This window comes from Columba livia, chromosome 2, assembly GCF_036013475.1.
Source record: "Columba livia isolate bColLiv1 breed racing homer chromosome 2, bColLiv1.pat.W.v2, whole genome shotgun sequence".
In the NCBI taxonomy this organism is placed as follows: Eukaryota; Metazoa; Chordata; class Aves; order Columbiformes; family Columbidae; genus Columba; species Columba livia.
Genome location: NC_088603.1, coordinates 39,525,103 through 39,544,126, shown reverse-complemented (window position 1 = coordinate 39,544,126; position 19,024 = coordinate 39,525,103). Strand labels below are relative to the sequence as shown.

General features: G+C 35.9%; 1 protein-coding gene across 1 annotated transcript in view; it reads right to left on the bottom strand.

Moving 5' to 3' along the window:
- The window catches only part of KCNH8 (potassium voltage-gated channel subfamily H member 8), a 189,875-nt gene that overhangs the window by 37,755 nt on the left and 133,096 nt on the right, over nucleotides 1-19,024 (bottom strand). Inside the window, exons 8-10 of the mRNA XM_065051531.1 lie at nucleotides 7,586-7,783; nucleotides 2,450-2,649; nucleotides 245-494 (exon numbers count right to left, since the gene is read on the bottom strand). Of these exons, the coding sequence (XP_064907603.1) occupies nucleotides 245-494; nucleotides 2,450-2,649; nucleotides 7,586-7,783 (648 nt within the window). The remainder of the gene's footprint in view (nucleotides 1-244; nucleotides 495-2,449; nucleotides 2,650-7,585; nucleotides 7,784-19,024) is intronic.

The following is a 19,024-nucleotide window of genomic DNA, read 5'->3' as shown; positions in this document are numbered from 1 at the left end:
ATCAGGATACAAGTGAAATATTGCACCGTTAACACTCTAGGAAGGGAAAGCTCCTTAGGGCACAAAATACAGAAGTTTAAACTAAAAAGTAGGAATGTCCATTTAGTGTAAACAGCAGATTAAAACTGGAAAAAAAATCTTTCTTATCAGCCTACTAGGACACACTAGGTCATCAGTTAGTATTGAAGGTCCTCCTACACTGGAGGACGATTCTTTCTCTTTGAAGCTATGATCATGAACATACCAAGAATTGCCAGCACCGTGCTGTCCTTCAGGACTTCCATGGAACCTGAGCACACAAAGTAGATCGCTTGCAGGGCATCTCCCTGCCGGAGGAGGTATTCCCCAGGAGCACAGAAGGAGGTTTTGATATGCAGAGACAGAGACCTGAGGCAACCACGGCTGGCACACTCAAAAAGGGAGAGCTGCAAAATCTCCTTGTTCAAGTGCATGGTGATGTCTGAACGTAGCTCATCCGGGAAGTCTTTTAAAAGCTGTCCAAAAATGAGAAAAAGGGGCCAATAAGAGAAAAAGTGTAAAATAATCTGTTTTATCTTTTGCGGAAGTTATGTGATTTAGTAGTGCTGCACAGGTACTGATTTTACTGATAAAGATTTCCCTTTGATTTTTCTTATTCCCTTGATAAGATATGTACTATGATTTAAAAAATGTTTACACTGACATATACTGAAATTTCAGAAAAAAAAAAAAAGAATAAAAATATGTTTTTATAAAAAGAACAAGTTTTGACAACACTGTGTGTAGATATTCCCCCTAGTGCACAATTTAATCTTGTCTAAGTTCTTAGCTGTTAGAACACTGTATACAGTGGCATATACATTGAACCCAGGGGAAAATTAAATTAGTTTAGATTTTTTTTTTTCAATTCTTCACCAGTAGGGTATATTGCAGCTTCTGTGGTAAAAGTGCTGGAAGACAAATAATTCGAAAAGCCTCTAGACTTTTGTTTGTTTTATTTTTTAAAGATGCACTTGGACACTGAAGGAGAGGAGGGAAAGGAATGCAGGCAAGGTGCATGTTCAGGGAAAGAACCTATGAAAACTGAAAGACTATAAGGTCATCCTGTTTTGACCCAATCTTAATTTTAGGCAAATTCCCATTGTAGCCTGGCAAACACTTAATGACATCTATATATGTTTCACAGAAGATCTGCTGCAGGATGACAAAATTGAAACGAACATCTTTCTGCTCAGAGATAGTCTTCTGAGAATAATATGTAACTGCTCAAATAATCTAAAATTTCAGGCGGAGATTAAAAAAAATAAAATATTTAAGTGGTTTCAAGTATCTGTCCTACTGATGCAAAGTACACTGCCTGCCTATGGGCAGAGTTCTGAACCATGCAAGCTGCAAGCCTACAAGCTTTGTTTTCTCTGTAGTCTGAGATCTGGCATCTGAGCAACGCAATCAACCAACATGTGCCCAGGTGGGCTTAGACAAGGCAGTTTGTGGATGGGAGACAAATAATGAAATATTATTGACAGTGTCTCCGGAGGCTGCCCTTATAATACAGCAGCCACTCATTTTCAGTGGGACTAAAGATAGAGAAGCTGAAGGTGATCCTTAACCAAATCTAGGAAAGGCTTGACATAAGGGTTTTTTATACCTTTGTAAATCTTATTAGGTTCCTTCTGTTGCTAGGATGCTGTTGAAAATCCCATTCTTTGTGCTGTGCACACCGCAAAAAGAATTTATCATGAAAAGAATGTTCTCAAAGTCAAATATTTCTGCTTATTTTCACATTATCTTTAGAGATCACTGAGTTTTATAATGACATATATAACAAGAACTCTGAAATGAATGCTTCATTCAAAGAGCACTCCAGCAGAGAGAAGACATTATTCCTCCTGGAACACAGTAACACATAACCTGGACAAGTCATTTAAAACAAGCAAGCAAAGACATGTCCAGAAATCTCTCTTTCGATTTCACTTTCATGTTACATTTTGCAATATTTAAAGAGAGGTAAATGAATAACATAAAAATTAAGCCCAAACTACTTGTTTACAGTATTGCAAAGAATAAAAGAAAATTGAGGGAGGAAAGGGGACTAGAGAAGTGTCTCCTTTAAAAAACACTAGAAAAAAAAAAAAAGATTAAATCTTTTGTTTGGTGAAAGGCAAAAATGGAGTGTTTCTGCTGGCATCATCCAAAAGGTTTCTAAAGAATGCCTCTTCAGCATTTCAGAATTATGGAGAATTTTGAATTTGTGATATATGTTATGATGTTCTAAACCAGATTTTTCAGTAGCATACCCTCTTCCTGGGACAACCCAGCTTTATTTTTAAAGATGCTCTTTTTTTAATATGTAATTTTACGCAAAACACAGCATCACAAATGGAAAATTACTGCCCGGCCCTCCCCGCCTCCCCTGACCCTAGGTCCATAGTCAAAACCATCAAACATACAACCTCCTTCATTTGGTTACCTCATTGGAATCAATTCCATTATTGACGGACCACGTGGTTTGGAAATATTCAAGCATTCTTTGCTTTAGCTGCTGTGGCAGGTGATGGACCCGTATAAAGTCCTTCAGATCCTTCGTTCTTGTGTGATAAAGGGACCATCTGGAGTACATCCTCTGAATTATGGCAGTCACATTGCCAAACACCAAGGCATGCATCAAAGCTAGGGGGGACAGAAAGTATGTGCAATGTGGAGTGACTTGTTGATCATTAAAATTTAACACAGAAAATGAAAAGATCTTCACAGAAAACCAGTTTCCTGCTTGATAGATACAGTAAAGATTTTGGATACAAGACTCCATGAGTAATATACAGTGATATTCATATAATTGTTCAATTCTGCTTTCTGTGTCACCAGCAGGCACCATCATAGGAAAGGACAGAATCGCATTTGATGATATCTAGTTGGGGTGCCAAGCAAAAGAATCCCCAAGCCAAGTTAATTTTGTAGTCTAAGAAAAAAGGAAACGGGTGAATGCTGGTAGACAGGCATGTTCAGGAAACAAAGGCTAATAATGAGTATGAAAACTAAACTCAAGTAATCACTTAGTGACTACATAGAATGTGATAGATTTCATATAAATAGAAACGATTACTAAGAGGGACCATGCATAGTGGAATAAGTTTGCAAATGACATTTAGAGATGCATCATATTCTGGGGAATAAGATGTTAAAAAAAAGACAGAAAAAAACCCAACATTGTAAAGCAGAAATTCGGGCAAAAAACAAACAAACAAACATTCAAACTGACAATTTGATTTCTTATGTTGTTTGAGAAGGTCAAATATAGTGTGAAATTGTTTATCAGAAAGTTCTGACATCTTGGAGTTTGTCTTCAGTTAGAGACTGGCTTGGGAATAAAAAAAAAAAAAAAAACAAAAAAAAAAACAAAACAGAAGCAAAATTGAAGAAATGCTTACAGATACTGGTTGTCTGGGTTTGTCTGTGCAGAAATGTGCTTGCTGATTATCAGTGGGAAAAATCACTGCAAGACTGTCTATCGTGCAGTATTGATCTGAGTACATAATATACACATTTACAAACCGTTTATTGAAAAAACTATTAAAAAGCTGGATTATCACTCTTAAGGGATATCTATCTCTACAGTGCTTGAAGGGAGGCATACGGACTTCTCCAAGTGGCAAAGGAATTGGTTTATAAACAAGACAAACAAGATGTTGACCTTGTATGGCAGTTTACAGAAGTCCAGTGTGAGTGAGGAGAGAAAAAGCGGAACAGTAGGAGGAAAGGATGCATTTTCATGCTTAATAAAGCCTTTACACGATAGAAAAAGAAAATTCTTTAGTTTGGAGTGCTGAAAGTTTTTATAGGTTGAGTAAAACACAAAAGAGCTGATAACAATATCTATGTCTTTATTGTGAAGGGAGTTCAGAAAAACAGATAAAGCACTAGTGTGATGTAGTTTTACAATAAAATATGCATTCTTTTTCAGGTGATCTAATGATATAATTAAGTCAATACAAGTCCATTAGTAAAAGAAGATTTCTAAGAATAATCCCCTGGATCAACTGGATGTTGTTCCTGATGATGCGGTGAACTGCTAAGTCACTAATGTCAGAAGCTTGGGAAACAAAATGTGAGGGACTGGAGTAATTCTAGATACAGGATATTAAAAACAAAATATGGCAGCTAGGGTGAAACAATTCTGCAAGATGTAGCTAAACAGGCTAAAGAGATCGTATAGCTTTTTTAAAGACGTGATTATCACCAGTCATGTTGCTCTTCTCTGCACCCGCTCCAGCACTTCAATGTCTTTCCTGAACTGAGGGGCCCAGAACTGAACACAATACTCCAGGTGTGGCCTCACAAATGCAGAGTACAGGGGAAGGATCACTTCCCTTGTCCTGCTGACCATGCTATTTTTGATACAGGACAGGATACCGTTGGCCTTCTTGGCCACCTGGGCACACTGATGGCTCATGTTGAGCTTCCTGTCAATTAGTACCCCCAGGTCCTTTTCTGTCTGACTGCTCTCTAGCCACTCTGCACCCAGCCTGTAGCGCTGCAGGGGGTTGTTGTGACCAAAGTGCAGCACCTGGCACTTGGCCTTATTGAACTTCATCCCACTGGAATCGGCCCATTTTTCCAGTCTATCCAGATCCCTCTGCAGAGCCCTCCTGCCTTCCAGCAGGTCGACACTCCCTCCAGCAGGTCGACACTCCCTCCCAACTTGATATTTAAAAAGGGCTGAGGGATAAAGCATTAGGTGGTATATAGATACATGTGATATAAGTCTCCCAAGGTTAGGGGATGAACAGTGTGGAGATCTCCATGATGTTATTATAGTCGCAAATATAATCAAGAATTTTATCATTACGGAAGAATCTGTCTTTGCCTATCTACATTGGAAGACAACTGTTACTGATGATGACAAGCTATTCCCAGCTGTGAGAGGCATTAGCTTTCTTTATCAAATAATCACATACCCACTCTGCTTTCTGTAAGAAATCTATTAATCCATTCTCTAAAACCAAGTAAAAGTTAAAAAACCCCAAAGTTCTAGGAGCTGTATTTCATAAAGTGGTCTTGATTTTAACAGGTATTCCAAATTATATTATTTTTCCTTAGGAAAGAGAGGAACACTTCTGATCCCAGAAAGAACTTGAGCTACTAGAAGGGCATCCAGTCTCATAAATACAAAACTGCATATTCTTTGCTCAAAGAACACGGGGAATACAAGACAGCACGTTGTATGGTCATTTGCAGGAGGACAGACCTGACTAATGTTTTACAGAAGCTAGGTATCTTAGGAATTGTGGTTAAATTTTAATAAATAACTTCTCTTTAAGAAGAAATACTATCTAGAATAAGATGGTTCATCTTCACAATATTACTTTTCTTAAATTATTGTTCCAAATTCATGCAAAAAAAAAATTAATACTAAGAGGTAGGTAAAAATCAAACAAGTTATTTACTTGTTAAATTAGCAGTTGATTTTTTTTTTTCTGGCTTCAATTTTCTTTAGGGTTGCAGTAAGTTCATTCTTTCAATTTGTATTGGCACACATTAAAGAGGTACAGACAAATTACTGATAAACCTAATCATGCCATCCATTACACCTAGAATTTCATAAACTAATGGCTTGGTCTAAAAACTGTAAAAAGATTACATATTTTTTTTCTCAAGACACCACTTTCTACTAGGGAATTTTAAATTTAAATATCAGCTGAAACTATACATCAAAACATGTTTTAATAAATGAAAACATATTACGCCCTAAACTATGCAGACTAGTATTTTATTCCTAGTAGAGTTTTCTGAGATGTGTTCACCAGTCTGCACTCTATGATCCTAATTCCTCCAAGTTTCCTTGCTCTGGCTATTTTTTTAAATAGCATCTAAAAGACAATTCCTCAGGAAAATATCTGCAAACCAGCCTGCTCTCCTTTCTTACCTGCTTTATCTTGTTTACTGGACCCTCCCAGACGTAAAGTCATTCTTCTATCTACTTGCCTATGAGTAAGTTTGCCTTTCAGTTTTCCGTTCCCTCTTCCTACACTCAGTCGACTAGTTCTTCACAACTTATTCAGTGCACAAGCATATTAGTTTTACGGCTCAATAACATAAGAAATGAAAAAGAAATTTCTATAACCGAACTGAATAAAAGTATAGGATACTTTTACATTCTACTCTATTAAGTCTGTGAAAGCTCGGCCATATCAAAATGAATTAAATATTCATCATCACCTTACACAGGGTATCTCTTGATTTTTTGACAGAAATGAAAAATCCTTCCTTCATTCAAACACATTTTATGTAGTGAAACCCACAAAGCACAGAGGCCACACTGTATTTTAAAACTATAATTTTATGCTACCAGCAAAAGCAATCCATAAAGCTGCTTGTGTTTTTGTGATATTGTCAAAATCAAAATGATAACATTCTTGGATCAGATGATTCATTATATTATTGCCACTTATTTTCAGGACAGGGAAAATTGACAATAATTCATTGAGAAATTTCTATATCACTTGATGCTGCAAATATATAGTTTACAGGTCATTCATCGTGTTCCCTGACTTTTGAGTGTCAAGTTACCAATTTATTTTTGCCCAGGAAAAATTATGCTGCAAAGCTGACAGCCAGTGCCTTACTGACTAGCCCTGGAGAAATACCTACTAGTATTTAGAGAAAAATTACACAAGCATAACAAAAGATGAGGGGGGCAGCTCTCTAGCAGTGGTTTGCTTTTACCCCTCATACCCACTGTGGCATCTTTGAGTTGTGTGATGTACACACTATGAAACAGTACAGGTGTTCTTGTGGGAGAAAGATGAAAGTAAAGAGAGAGCTGCAGGTACTTTCCCCAGTAGCTTTGGCTTACCAAGCTCTGCACGTGCCATCAGCTCACAGGTTGTGCCCAGGTGCCTCAACAGAAAGAAGGTGACCAAAATTGAGTACATGGTTTTCCCCAACAGTACGAGTAGCTAATTAATGTAAATAAAAATAATACCGAGAGCTCCAAATATGACAAAAGCATTGCATTTTGATTCAAATCTGAAGCAGTGGTGTGTTAAAATTTACTCAATGTTAATTAAGCTGCTTTTTGTTTATGACAGAATCAGCTATGGCTCAGCAAACAGACCTCCTGGTTCTGTCCTGTCTCCATTGCCTTCTCGCTGTGCTGGTCCTTCAGATGTGGATATACACCAGCTCACGGCCCAATACACTGGTGGGCTGTCCACCTGCCCTCCCCATCATGCCCAAGGATGCTGTGGGGACTGAACTGGAGCTGAACACCCATTACTTGGCTGACTGGAAAAGTGCCTGGCATGTAACCAAAAAGCTCCCTTGGCACACGGTGGGGCTACAACCACTGACAATAATGTGAGTTTGCATTTTACTCTGCGAGGACTGTCTTTTGTCACCATAAGTGATCAAAAGGTTTGAAATATGCCCCTTTAGGAGAGTTTATCTAATGTAAAACCAACCCAACAGAGGATTTTTTTTTTCCATTTTAAATTAAACTTGCAGTTGTGGTTTTTGTTTTAAAGAAACTTACCAAAACTTCAGCTTTTATTTCACTTGTTCCTACCCCCCAATAATGTTTTACATGATTTTTAGCATTTGTACCAACCTCCAATCAGCATTGTGCAAATGGAGAAGATCTTTTCAGCATCGGTGTTGGCTGAAACATTTCCAAACCCAACACTGGTGAGGCTGCTGAGGGTGAAATATAGGGCAGCTATATAGGCACTTCTGATTGATGGGCCTCCTAGTGTATTATTCTCATAGTAAGGAGACTCAATACGTTTTCCTAACTCATGAAGCCAACCTGAAAAACAAAGCATAAAAAGAACTATTAAGAAATACTGGTGCCATGAAAACTATACATTCTGTAAAGCAGAACAATGCTAAATATATATATATATATTTAGAAGACTGCATTCTTCACATGATTATAAGAATAAAAGTAACATTAAACTGCAGGAAATTTTACAGCATATAAATTATTATGTCTTGAGTATTTATTTTTATGCATGACTATTTATGATAAAAACTGTATTTCTGTATGGAAATCAAGTGGTTTTGAATTGCATATTACAGGTCTAATTAGATAATTCACAAAATCCATTAAGGCACTGAAAAGAAAAAAAAAATCATCACCTAATAACAATGTAACACTGCAGCAAAAATGCAACATTGATTTGGTTATTTTGATTAATTAATGCTTGGGAAGCTTTTTGAGATTCTAAGACTAAATCGTTATAATAATAATTACATATTTAGAGCTTTTTACATGTGTGTTTTTTTTTTTTTTTACAGTAGAAAAGACTCAAACAACTAAACATCACTTACAAAGCAGAATTAATTTTCAAAAGATGCTTCACTAAGTGTTTTCTAAATTGTTCATTAAATCTTTCATTTTGCTAAATGAGTCTATGTGTGCTAGAGAAAGTAGAATTAGCTACTGCCTCATAGATATTTAAAACGCAACAAAAGAAAAAACAAAAACACAACAAAAAAACCCTCAAAGCAACAAATCAGGAAAAAGTTTGCAGTTCCTGTTTTGGAAAAGGAAAACGAACAACCTGGATGAATTGCAAAAGCACAGTGCTTCACAAAAATCATTATGGCAATAAAGAAGATGGTCAATTTGTGTGCCGAGTTTTGCCTGTTAGTTTGCTTGGGAGAGTGGGAATTTTTCTTGGATGCTCAGTGAGAACTGCCAAAACAAAATGTTATTGACAGACAGTTTTATTTTAGAATGGGTTGGGGGGGTCCCCTGTTGAAAACCGAGACCTGACAGTCTGAATCACCTCCTGAATCACCTTGTCTGCACTTCAGCCAGCATCCATTTCTTCATTTTGGATGAACCCAAGTATGAACGGGGGGAAAACCTTTTGTATAGAATTTCTGCAAAAGTAGGGGGCAGATTTAAAGTATCTGTCCCATCACTTCCAGCTGATTTGGGGAAAAAGTCTGTAAGAATTTATCACCTACAACAGACTTGTTGAGCCATGGCTGCCACCCTCCTCGGCTCTATACTCTCTTGCACACTCTCCTCCAGAGAAAGCTAAGCCAGAAGGGCTGGGTAACAACATCGTAAAGTGCAGCCATGACCCTGCCAACCCACTCTATGCAGGCCAGTGTAATTAATCAAAAGCATAAATGAAAGCACTCTGCACTGTCATAAGTTGGCAGTACTGAGTGTGATTGTTTACCTCACCAACAGACAAGAAAGTATATGAAAATCTCCTTGATTTTGCCTTGATGCAAATTATTAATAACATAAGGCTATTTAAAATTAACTGGACCAATATCAGTATCCCAGTCCTCTTTCTGTGCACTACTGTTTTCCTCTGCCTGGCAGAGAGGAGACAGAGTTAAAAAAGGTCTATCTAAACCTAAAGTAAAGAAATACAATCATAAAGTTCAAAATTAGGTTTTTCAGTTTTTTTGTATTTATATGAAAAACTGCAAAACTGAAACAAACTAAATAAGTTGTTTTAAATAACTGTAGCTGATGTCCCAATACTGAAATGATGTCTTTTAGGAGAAAAATCTCTTTCCTGGAAGTGTTCTAAAAGACATTGATTCTTGGCGTCTGTATTCCCATCTTTCTGCCTTTTGTTAACTAAATGAATTTCACATTCATTGTTCCTGGTTGTCATATTGCATCTGATTGCAAGTTTCTGCATCTCAGTTTCAGCTATCAGACAAGCAATTACCTATTGTAATTTTACATGAAACATTACAGACTTCCCTTTCAGACTAGCACATTTTCAGTGCTATCCAGAAAAGGTGGATGACTTCATTCTTGAATTGATAGATACGTGTAAACTGGTTGCTACTTTACACTTTAGTTTCAAGGTTACAAGCCAAAACACAGAGCCTTACTGAAACATCATTGTTCCTAAAGGGTGCACTACTGCTAGTAAAGGTAAGGTACAAAAATGAATGCCTACATTGTATCAAACAGTAGAAGTCCCTGTAATATGTATAATATAATTCTACTACCGAAGTACCAAATAAAATATTAGCATTTTACAAGTGCTAATAAGAACTTCTGGCCAGGAAACCTGTATCTGAGATGAGTTGAGCACTCTGTGCCCAGTTCTGTGGCAGAAAAATGATCTTAATCATTAATATGAATGTGCTATCACTGAGCTACAACAGTAGCAGTTGTCAATTATTAGCAATTGTTAATAATTGCTAAAAAAATGCCTACTGCATAAAGAAAAGCTGTTAGGTAACTTTAGAGATGGACCGCATGATTTGGAACTAAAAATGTATATTTGAAAGTGAAAAATCAATAAATATATTCCTCTGATTTGCAGATAAGGACATGTTTACATCTTATAATGTCTATTTTAGCTATTAGAGATGATCCTAATAAGGACATTTGAAGAAATTATATAGGATGTGGTTTCATTCAAAGTATATAAAATGCTGTGAGATCTTTCAGATCAACTATACTTCTCAGATTTTTCTTGATGGCACTACATTTTTTCCATTTGGGGATAGAGAAAAGATACTGTTGGCTCTAAATACTTCCATTAGCCAATGGAAATAGTTGTGAGATAGCATGATTGACTCATGTCTTTTATTTTTTTGTTTCTCGTAGTTAACAGCTCCCAGCAGATTCTCTAACAAACTTGAGTAATTAATTCCTGCCCTCAGCGAATAAGAGAAAAATAAATATACCTTGTAGTCAGAGGAAGCTTCCTAGAATGCAGCCTTATGAATCCTGTCTGGTTCTGAATTAGCATTACCTAAATATAGCTCTGTGACTTTGAAAACATTTTTAAGCAGCGATTAGCATAATTAAGAGGAAGATTTTTCATAGGAAAGAAGAGAACTTAAGTAATCAAGTCCCTTTATAAAAGTCAGTAGGAACTGGATATCTAGCTCCATTAGGCTACTTTGAAAATCGCTTGAAGAATCTGTATTTACCTGTATCTGGGAAGTGCCCAAGCGCAAACATAAACAAGCATTTAAGCATCCATAGATGACAGACTTCATAATTGGATGTTAAAACACATTATCTCATTCACTGGACATACAGAAACTCAGTCTTCCCTCAGTGTGGTGCTTGCACTGCACTGAACATGTATATCACTCCCTATAATTTGCAGATTCATTCTATGCTACGACTTAGATTTTCCTTATATGCCAGACATTTAACATGCCAAAATCCTGTCTGGTACTTCAATAACTTAGAAAATAGTTGAATTTTCTAATGCATTAATTACCTACAGAGTTTATTCTATAAAACAGACAAACGTTTTTTCCAGTTAAAAAGTAGACCAAAACTCTCTGGTTTATTCTGGGCTACTGTGTCAGGAAGTACAAAGAGGTGTGTATGACGAGTACCTCTTAGAGCATTCCTGAATGACTGAAAGGAGGAACAGTTCCCCAATAGACCAGTGGTGATGATGCTGGAAGAGAAAACATGGGACAAATATCTACCTTCTCTCAGCTGTGGTTCCACATGAAATTCAGGGACTTTAAGTATTCCTAGGGGAAACATGAAGGTAGAAAAGCCTATCTGCTCCCACATCATCTCCTTTAGTGTTTAAACAGTATTTGAACTTCATTTAGAACCGTACTTGGCTCTTTTGGGCTAGTGAGGGAAGAGAGTAATCAGTGTTATCCTGATATTAAGCAAAGAAAATATGTACTGAGTAAAGCCCTCTAAAGGCTATGTTTCAGGCTGAGTTTTGTTTTTCTGATTCAATTGAAAAACTCTGGAACTCTAAATGAAAGTACAAAAGATGGCAATGGCTTTATTAGATTCCATGTCTTCTTTATACTTCTCCAAAACCTAGTGCTGTAGCTTATGAAACAACAGGTGATACAAAACCATCCAAAACCAAACAAAACCTAGGAAGGCTGGAAAACAAAAGTCAAAATGTATAACCAAACACTTATTATTATTTTATCATTATTACTATTTCAATATAAATTATTATTATTATTACCATTATTATTAATAATAATAACAACAACAATAATAATAACAACAATAACAATAATAACAGTCAGTTCTAGTCACCTGTTCCATCCACCCCTCCTCAAACATGCCCCTCTCATGACAGAATGTGAGAAAAAAATATGCAGGCAAAACCTCAGAAAAGTACAGCCACCTAGAAGAGCTTAGCTGAAAGAAAAATCACTAAAAGGAACTGTTCTTTTTTTTAACAAAACCAGGACAAATAGTAATAATAATGATGCCTTGAACTGGAGCACATACAGTTTTCTGGTATAAATAGCTTATAACTTTTAACACAGAACTCTTTGTGTTTTATGCCTTCTACTGTGTGTTGCAGTGAACAGTTTAGGCTCATTAAGGAAAAGATAAAAACTATACAAGAGAAATTAAATCCTTTGTCACTGAAATGCATTTTTAAATGAAGATCACCATGTGCCCTGAGAGCTATGTTGTCTCCCACTGCAGCAGTCCCTGGTCACTGCTGATAGCTCCTCATTTCAGATCTAGAGTCAGGCAGGAGCTATAGCTTTGCATGGGGTATCACACCACTCTTTCATTACACACACGTTTGAGTCTGCAAATTGTCATCTTGTATTTCCATTTTAAAACTATTGCAAAGATCCCACTCATCTCAAGCCAAGATTCAGCTTGTATCTCTCTCTACTCTGTTTCCTTGAAATATTGACCTCCAAAAAATAAATCTTAGGGTGAAACAGCAGCTAAGATAGAACAAGTAAGAACAAGTAAGCATTTTTTTTTCTTTTTCTTTTTTTTTTTTTTTAATTTTTTCTGTGAAAGCGCTCATGATTACACTCTGTGGGATAGATTTTACATGTTCAAATCAATTTCATCAACTGCCCAAGTTGCTTCTTCATAATGCATCATAGCTAAAGAGCATTTGAGGAGGGGAGACCAGAGCTAATGTTTTATTTGAGATGTTATCATCATTTTGTATAACAGTATAATGAATGTATTCTACCTTATCAAACCCTAATTATCATTCATTAGATATTAAAACATTAGCTTTGCTTTTAAGATTTCTTCAAAATAATTTTGCACAGTTACTCCCTAGTTGTTTCTGACTAATATAGTTCATTCAAAATTTAGAGTTGGATAAATAGACGAAATAATTTTGCATTTTCTAGTATGCATGACTCTGCATTATTGAGTAATCATTGTCTCTGTTCTCATGGCAATTATTTATTTAAGGTATTCAAGTGCTTCTGAAGATCCTGAAAGCTGCTTTAATCCCTGTCTAGCCAAAATGTTTTTTCATCTGCAATTTTTTCCTACTAAAACATTTGCATTTTTTCCCCAGACTATTAATATACTAAACGCCTCCATTCCTACTACTTAATCCTGTGGAACATTGCTGTTACCCTTTCATTGTTACAAAACTTGATCATTTGTATACAGGTTTGATTGATGATGGAATTTTGCCTGTAATGTCAGGAGAAGCTCTCAGGTACCAGAGCAGATGGTTTAAGGATTAGAGATCCCCAGAGATGACAGGAACAATCATACTTTCAACCACTGCTTCTGGAGGATTGTAAAAGTGGCAGACATTATTGCACGAGGTCACAAACAAAACATGAACCAGGCTTTTCTTCCACACAGATTAGAAAAAAATATGTGCTAAAACCAGAAAAACTCACAGTCCTGAAAGTGTCATCCAGCTGCAGGTTCTAGGAGTCTGAAAATGCAGCTCCATCATGTGTGCTCAAATAGCGTAATTACGTAACAGTAAAATACAGGATATGAGTCAATACTCTTTTCAAAATGAAGACAATAAATAAATGCTACATGTGTAAGAGAAAACCTGAAGTGCATCTATATGGCATATCAGCAGTTACAGGCTACAGAGGAACAGACCTGGCCTAGAGGCTATATTTGAAGAGAAGTATTAGCTGGCATTCAAAATAAGTAAAAGTTAAGTGGTAGTGCATGAAATTTAGACTAGAAACACTTCAATATTAGTACAATAGACATAAGCATAATGGTTGCATGACAATGAGGAAATGCTGGCATTGATCTACTCCCCTTGGTCTTTATTTTGCTAGCATACTTGCATGCAAACAGTAGAGATCTAAAATGAGAAAGAAAAAAAAAAATGATAAAGACAATATTTTTTTCAAGCACTGAAACTCTGCCTATAAATATTAAAGTCATTCCCAAAATAATTTATTCTAAAAATGTGTTTTCTTATTTTTGTGTTGTAAAATACAGTCCTTCATGGAATATATTCTTTATGATGATGGATTTAATTAATTATAATTTTCTTTGTTAAACTGGAATGACATGTTACATGGGTATGCATGAGACTCATAGTGTGACAGAACTAAAGGAACATCGTCACATGCATGAAAAGAAATAGACTTAACTAGGACTATATGAAGTACAGTTTTATCTCAACTGCCTGTGGCTGGAGCCCTTATGGTAGGGACACACAAAACCACTCAAGGCTGCCCTCTGTGACCTCAGGACTGGAGCCCATGCACATTACGGACAATAAAAACCACCAAAAATTCCTTTAATGTGTAATCAAAGAGGAAAAAAATTACTTTTTTTAACAAGTACTCTATGTCTCTTTCTATTAAGTAGATAAAATGTTTAGTGGGGGGAGTACCAATTTTATAGAAAGTTTTATTTCTTCATATCTGAGATGTCAATATTTTTAAAGTCTAATACATTAATTAAAATAAAGCCTTAGTTTATGTAAGTACTATATATATAATTTACATCTGTGAAATAATGAACACCAGAATTTGGGGGAGTCGCAAATGATGTCAACGACAAGAAATGTTATGTTTGAAAATTAAAAGAAAAATATTAGAGAGTTTCAAAAACTCTTTGTTTCCTTCTCAAAAACAAAGCTTAATGAACTCGCATCTTCTTTCCAAAATTATAGATGAGGATTCACGAGCAACAAATTTTAGGATCTGCTCAAACTAACAAGTTAAGTAGGAGACGGACATGAACCAAAATCCAAGATATAAACATGCTGAGATCTAGGCTATATCTTTGCATCCAGTTAGTTTCTTTATTATAGAAAAAATAAAGAAAAAAACATCAGGATTTGAACCTATGTCAGATGAAATTGCAATGCTCTGTTGAACTTTGGGAATTCTATCACTGATTTTCAAGCGTCTATAACATCACCCAGAGAAAGTCTGAACTTGGATATAGTGCAGTCAGAAAAGAAAAACAAAGATAAAAATTACAGGTCAGTGTATGCCTTGCTTGTATGGAGCTTGCATACTCAAGATCCATTAATTTCTGTAGTCAAAGGGATGTAAGTGAACTGATTAATTTCATATCTGGTTCCTTTTCAATGCTTGCCTTAAATGATGGAGTACGCTTTGCAGATACATTGCCTGCTGTTCTTCTTGGACACTGGTCTAGAGGAAATGATAACTTTTAACTATATAGAGACAGAATGAGACAGATGTTTTGAAGACTTTTAAAACCTGTGGAGTCTTCCAATCTAAATGCATACTCCCTTTGATTAGAGCATTTTTAGACACAAAGCTTAACCTTTGTCAGGTCTACCAAAACAAGATTGAATTTGAAAAGTGACATCCTTCATAATTCTTTTATAAGGCTGACTAATATTCTTTGTAAATAAATTGGCTGTTGTATTTCTATTTGAATATATACTTAGAAGCCATCATAAAAATAATTACATTTTGTGGAGCCTTAACTCATGTAACTCGACAAAGTCATAACAAGATATTGACCCATTCTGCTCACCATAAATGAATTTTTCATGGTGCAATAAATATTCAATGAATTTAGTAGTTTCAGGAAGGAGAGGTGCTGAATCAAGGGATTAAAAAAGAAAGAAAATCTAAGATCTAATTGTAGTGTTACTGACAACAACAAAAACACAGTTGAGCCCATAAAGTGCAGAAAACCTGACAATTAAGCTCTAATTATCTGACAAAATAATTCCCAATTACAAGTATCACTGCTTAGAATAAAAAAGTAAAATTTCTATATTCTCATGGTAAAATTGGTGTCCTCTTGGATGTACTGATGAAATTCCTTTGCAGGGAGCATTTAATTTCTTTTCATCAGCAAGGTGTGGTTTGTTAAAAAATTTATATTTTCAGTTTGTAAGGTCACCAGTGCAAGAAGAGATACTTTTTATCCCATAGGAAACTTGTAATCCACCACAGTGAAGGCACTATAGATGCCAAGTCTTTGGTTGATCACTCCTTGTCATGTTCATGGCTTGTAAATGCTAGAGCAATAGGCTCAATATTAAATACTTGTAATGTTAACATTTTCTTAGAAAACAATGTTAGAATTATATATTTAAAATATATTTAGTCACCAGTAAGAACAGGGTGGAGTTCTGCACCTCTTCCACCTAATGCAAAATGCTACATAAACAGTCCACAAAGCACAGCATATTTGAATAACCAACAGCTGCATATGTTTCAAGCCCCAGTTTGTAGCCAGAACCTATGTTCATACATTAAACATTATCATTTCTAGATGAAGTCCTATTCTCTTTTGTCTGCAAAGTACTTTAAATTTTTCTTCCAGTGGGTGGAAAAATCACTAAGGACCAGCCCAGACACAGTTCCACAGTCAGAACCCCAAATATTTCTTAAGATGGTATTTAGTTCATGTGAATTAGCTACTTACATTTCTCCTTCCCCATATGGCAAAAAACTCCCTTTCCAGAGAAGTGATTTCATGTCTGCAACTACTGTGTATTCTGGAGAGGAAGAAAAGGGAGTGGTAGGGGCAAGATGTGTCCTTTTCAGTGGAGCTCCAAGACAGTCTCCAAAAAAGCTAGCTGGTGTTCTGCATGACCGTAGAGGTTATTACTGGAGGACTTTTCCTCCAGGACCATTTGTCACGTGGAATGGGAACTGAATGTCTGAATTGTCCTGTTTGGTGGGCCAGCCGTGCAGGATGACTGGGCAGGATTTGAGTGATTTGTCCCTCTCAACCCACTGCTGCGTAACTACCTTGCTGTCTCATGAGGCTGCAGATTGCAACTCTGAGACACACAACTGTTATTCCATAGATGTCTAAACAAATCAGACCGCTGTACACCTCTTTTGTTTATATTGGTGAGGAAGCCTCCAATATGCCTTCACAACAGTCTCATAGTTTAACACAATAAAGATTTTCCTTACAGTAGAGATATGTTTATTCCAAGATAGACATCTGACTATATTACATGCAAGAGCTATATATAAGAATTTTAGGAACACATTCCTTTTGATATTTTATGATAATTCTCTAAATATTTATACATACTCTTGCATAGAAGCTCCAGTATACATGATAAATGCACCTGCATACCTGAAGAAATAGGTCATAAATCCCTTCAGTGTCATTTTTCAAGGAGTAGATAAATTTAGAAAAGACATGTACTGGAAACTCTCCTTATTTGTGGCAAACATGTACAGCTCTTATCAACAGTAATTTCTCAGATGGCTATATTTGGAAATGCAGGAGATTTAAATCCTTCCTGATTCTGCAAGTCAAAAGTTTTTTTTTTTTCTTTTCCCCACTTCATGGAAAGGACAAGATGAGGTTATTTGCAATATTAACGTTACATGGCTATGGCAGTCAATATATACAAAGCGCTATATATAGGTAATGATTTTAATTAAAATTTTTCTTTTTGCTAGAAATAGTTTATACACAGCTCTAATGTCATGAATGTATTTGTAGTGAAGACAAATACCTTCTCTCTCTCTTTTTTTTTTTTTTTTTTAATTTCCAACCCCCTCGAAAAAAAAAAATCCAACAACAACAAAATCCAATTTTTTTTTATGGTTCTTAAACTAAAATAAATAAATTACTAAGATAAGTACATAAACTTTTTTTTTCAATGTCAAATATTATTGATTTATTTTTTAGGTTACAGGTGAAATATACAAGTCTAAACATATAGATAATTTAAGAAATAAAATTGCAAGCATATCATTAGAAGCATATAAACCACTTGCAAATCATCTCCTTTAAGGAGGTGTTCACACTGTCACTTCACAAAGAGTCTCGGCATTTAACATTACTGCTCCCTAACAAAACTGGCTTGTACTGTCCTTTTCCAGGCTACCAAATGCCTTGCAGCTAAGCTTGGAATTAGAAACATTAGTGCTTCTAGTCCATTCAGTGCAAAGAGCATGTCTGCCTATGCCCTCTTTGCTTGTCTCTGCTCCATCAGTCTATACCCATCTGTTAGAGTTTTTCTTATCTTATATTTAGAGTGTAATACCCTTTTTGGCAAGAGCAGCCCTTTTATCCTGTGTTAATTCAGCAATGAAGACAACAGAGTCTTGACGCATAACTATGATCCCAGGTGCTGTTGCAATAACATTAATGGTTATGACTTTTCTTTTTTATCTGTCAGCTAAAGCGTTAGAAATCTGCACTGCAGTTTTAGGTGTTTGGAGTCCAAATCATGGCAAAAAAGGTTTGAGCTACTACAGGTGATACATTCCTTTCTTTTTTTTAAGAAATGAGTACCCTTTTCCATAGATCAATATATATTATGTTAAAATTAAAACTTTATTATCAAAATAAGCAAAACCCCCCACAAACCAGAACCTTGAAGAATGTCAGTTATAAGGTTGCTAGTAACATTTTTGGTCTGCATTATCTAACTCCTGTGATAGTTGCTAAATTAATCTCACCTCTGCCTGATGTTCTCACCTGGTCAGGTCTCACCATCAGAAAAACTCAGGCTAAATTCTTTCACTGATTACATGGCAATTTCTCTATCCTATCAGTGAGTATATTAACAGTCCTGACCCAGAATCAGCAAACAGATTTTCCTGGGGGCAATGACAGTGGTAATCAATACCTTAAAATATCTGTGAAAGAAAGTATTATTTATTTGCAACAGCAAGATATCAAGGACTATATTTTTTATAAAAGTATTGAAAAATTCTACATTTATTTTCATACTGTCTAACTGCCAGCAATCTGCAAGAGTGGGGTTGTTTACTTCTGGACTCCCCTGAAAGAGTAATCTTTGTTTCTCATAGCTGAGTAATGAAATAGGTGGACTTTGATGGTGAATACCTTCCCCTTTCCTGCCATCTCTCCCAC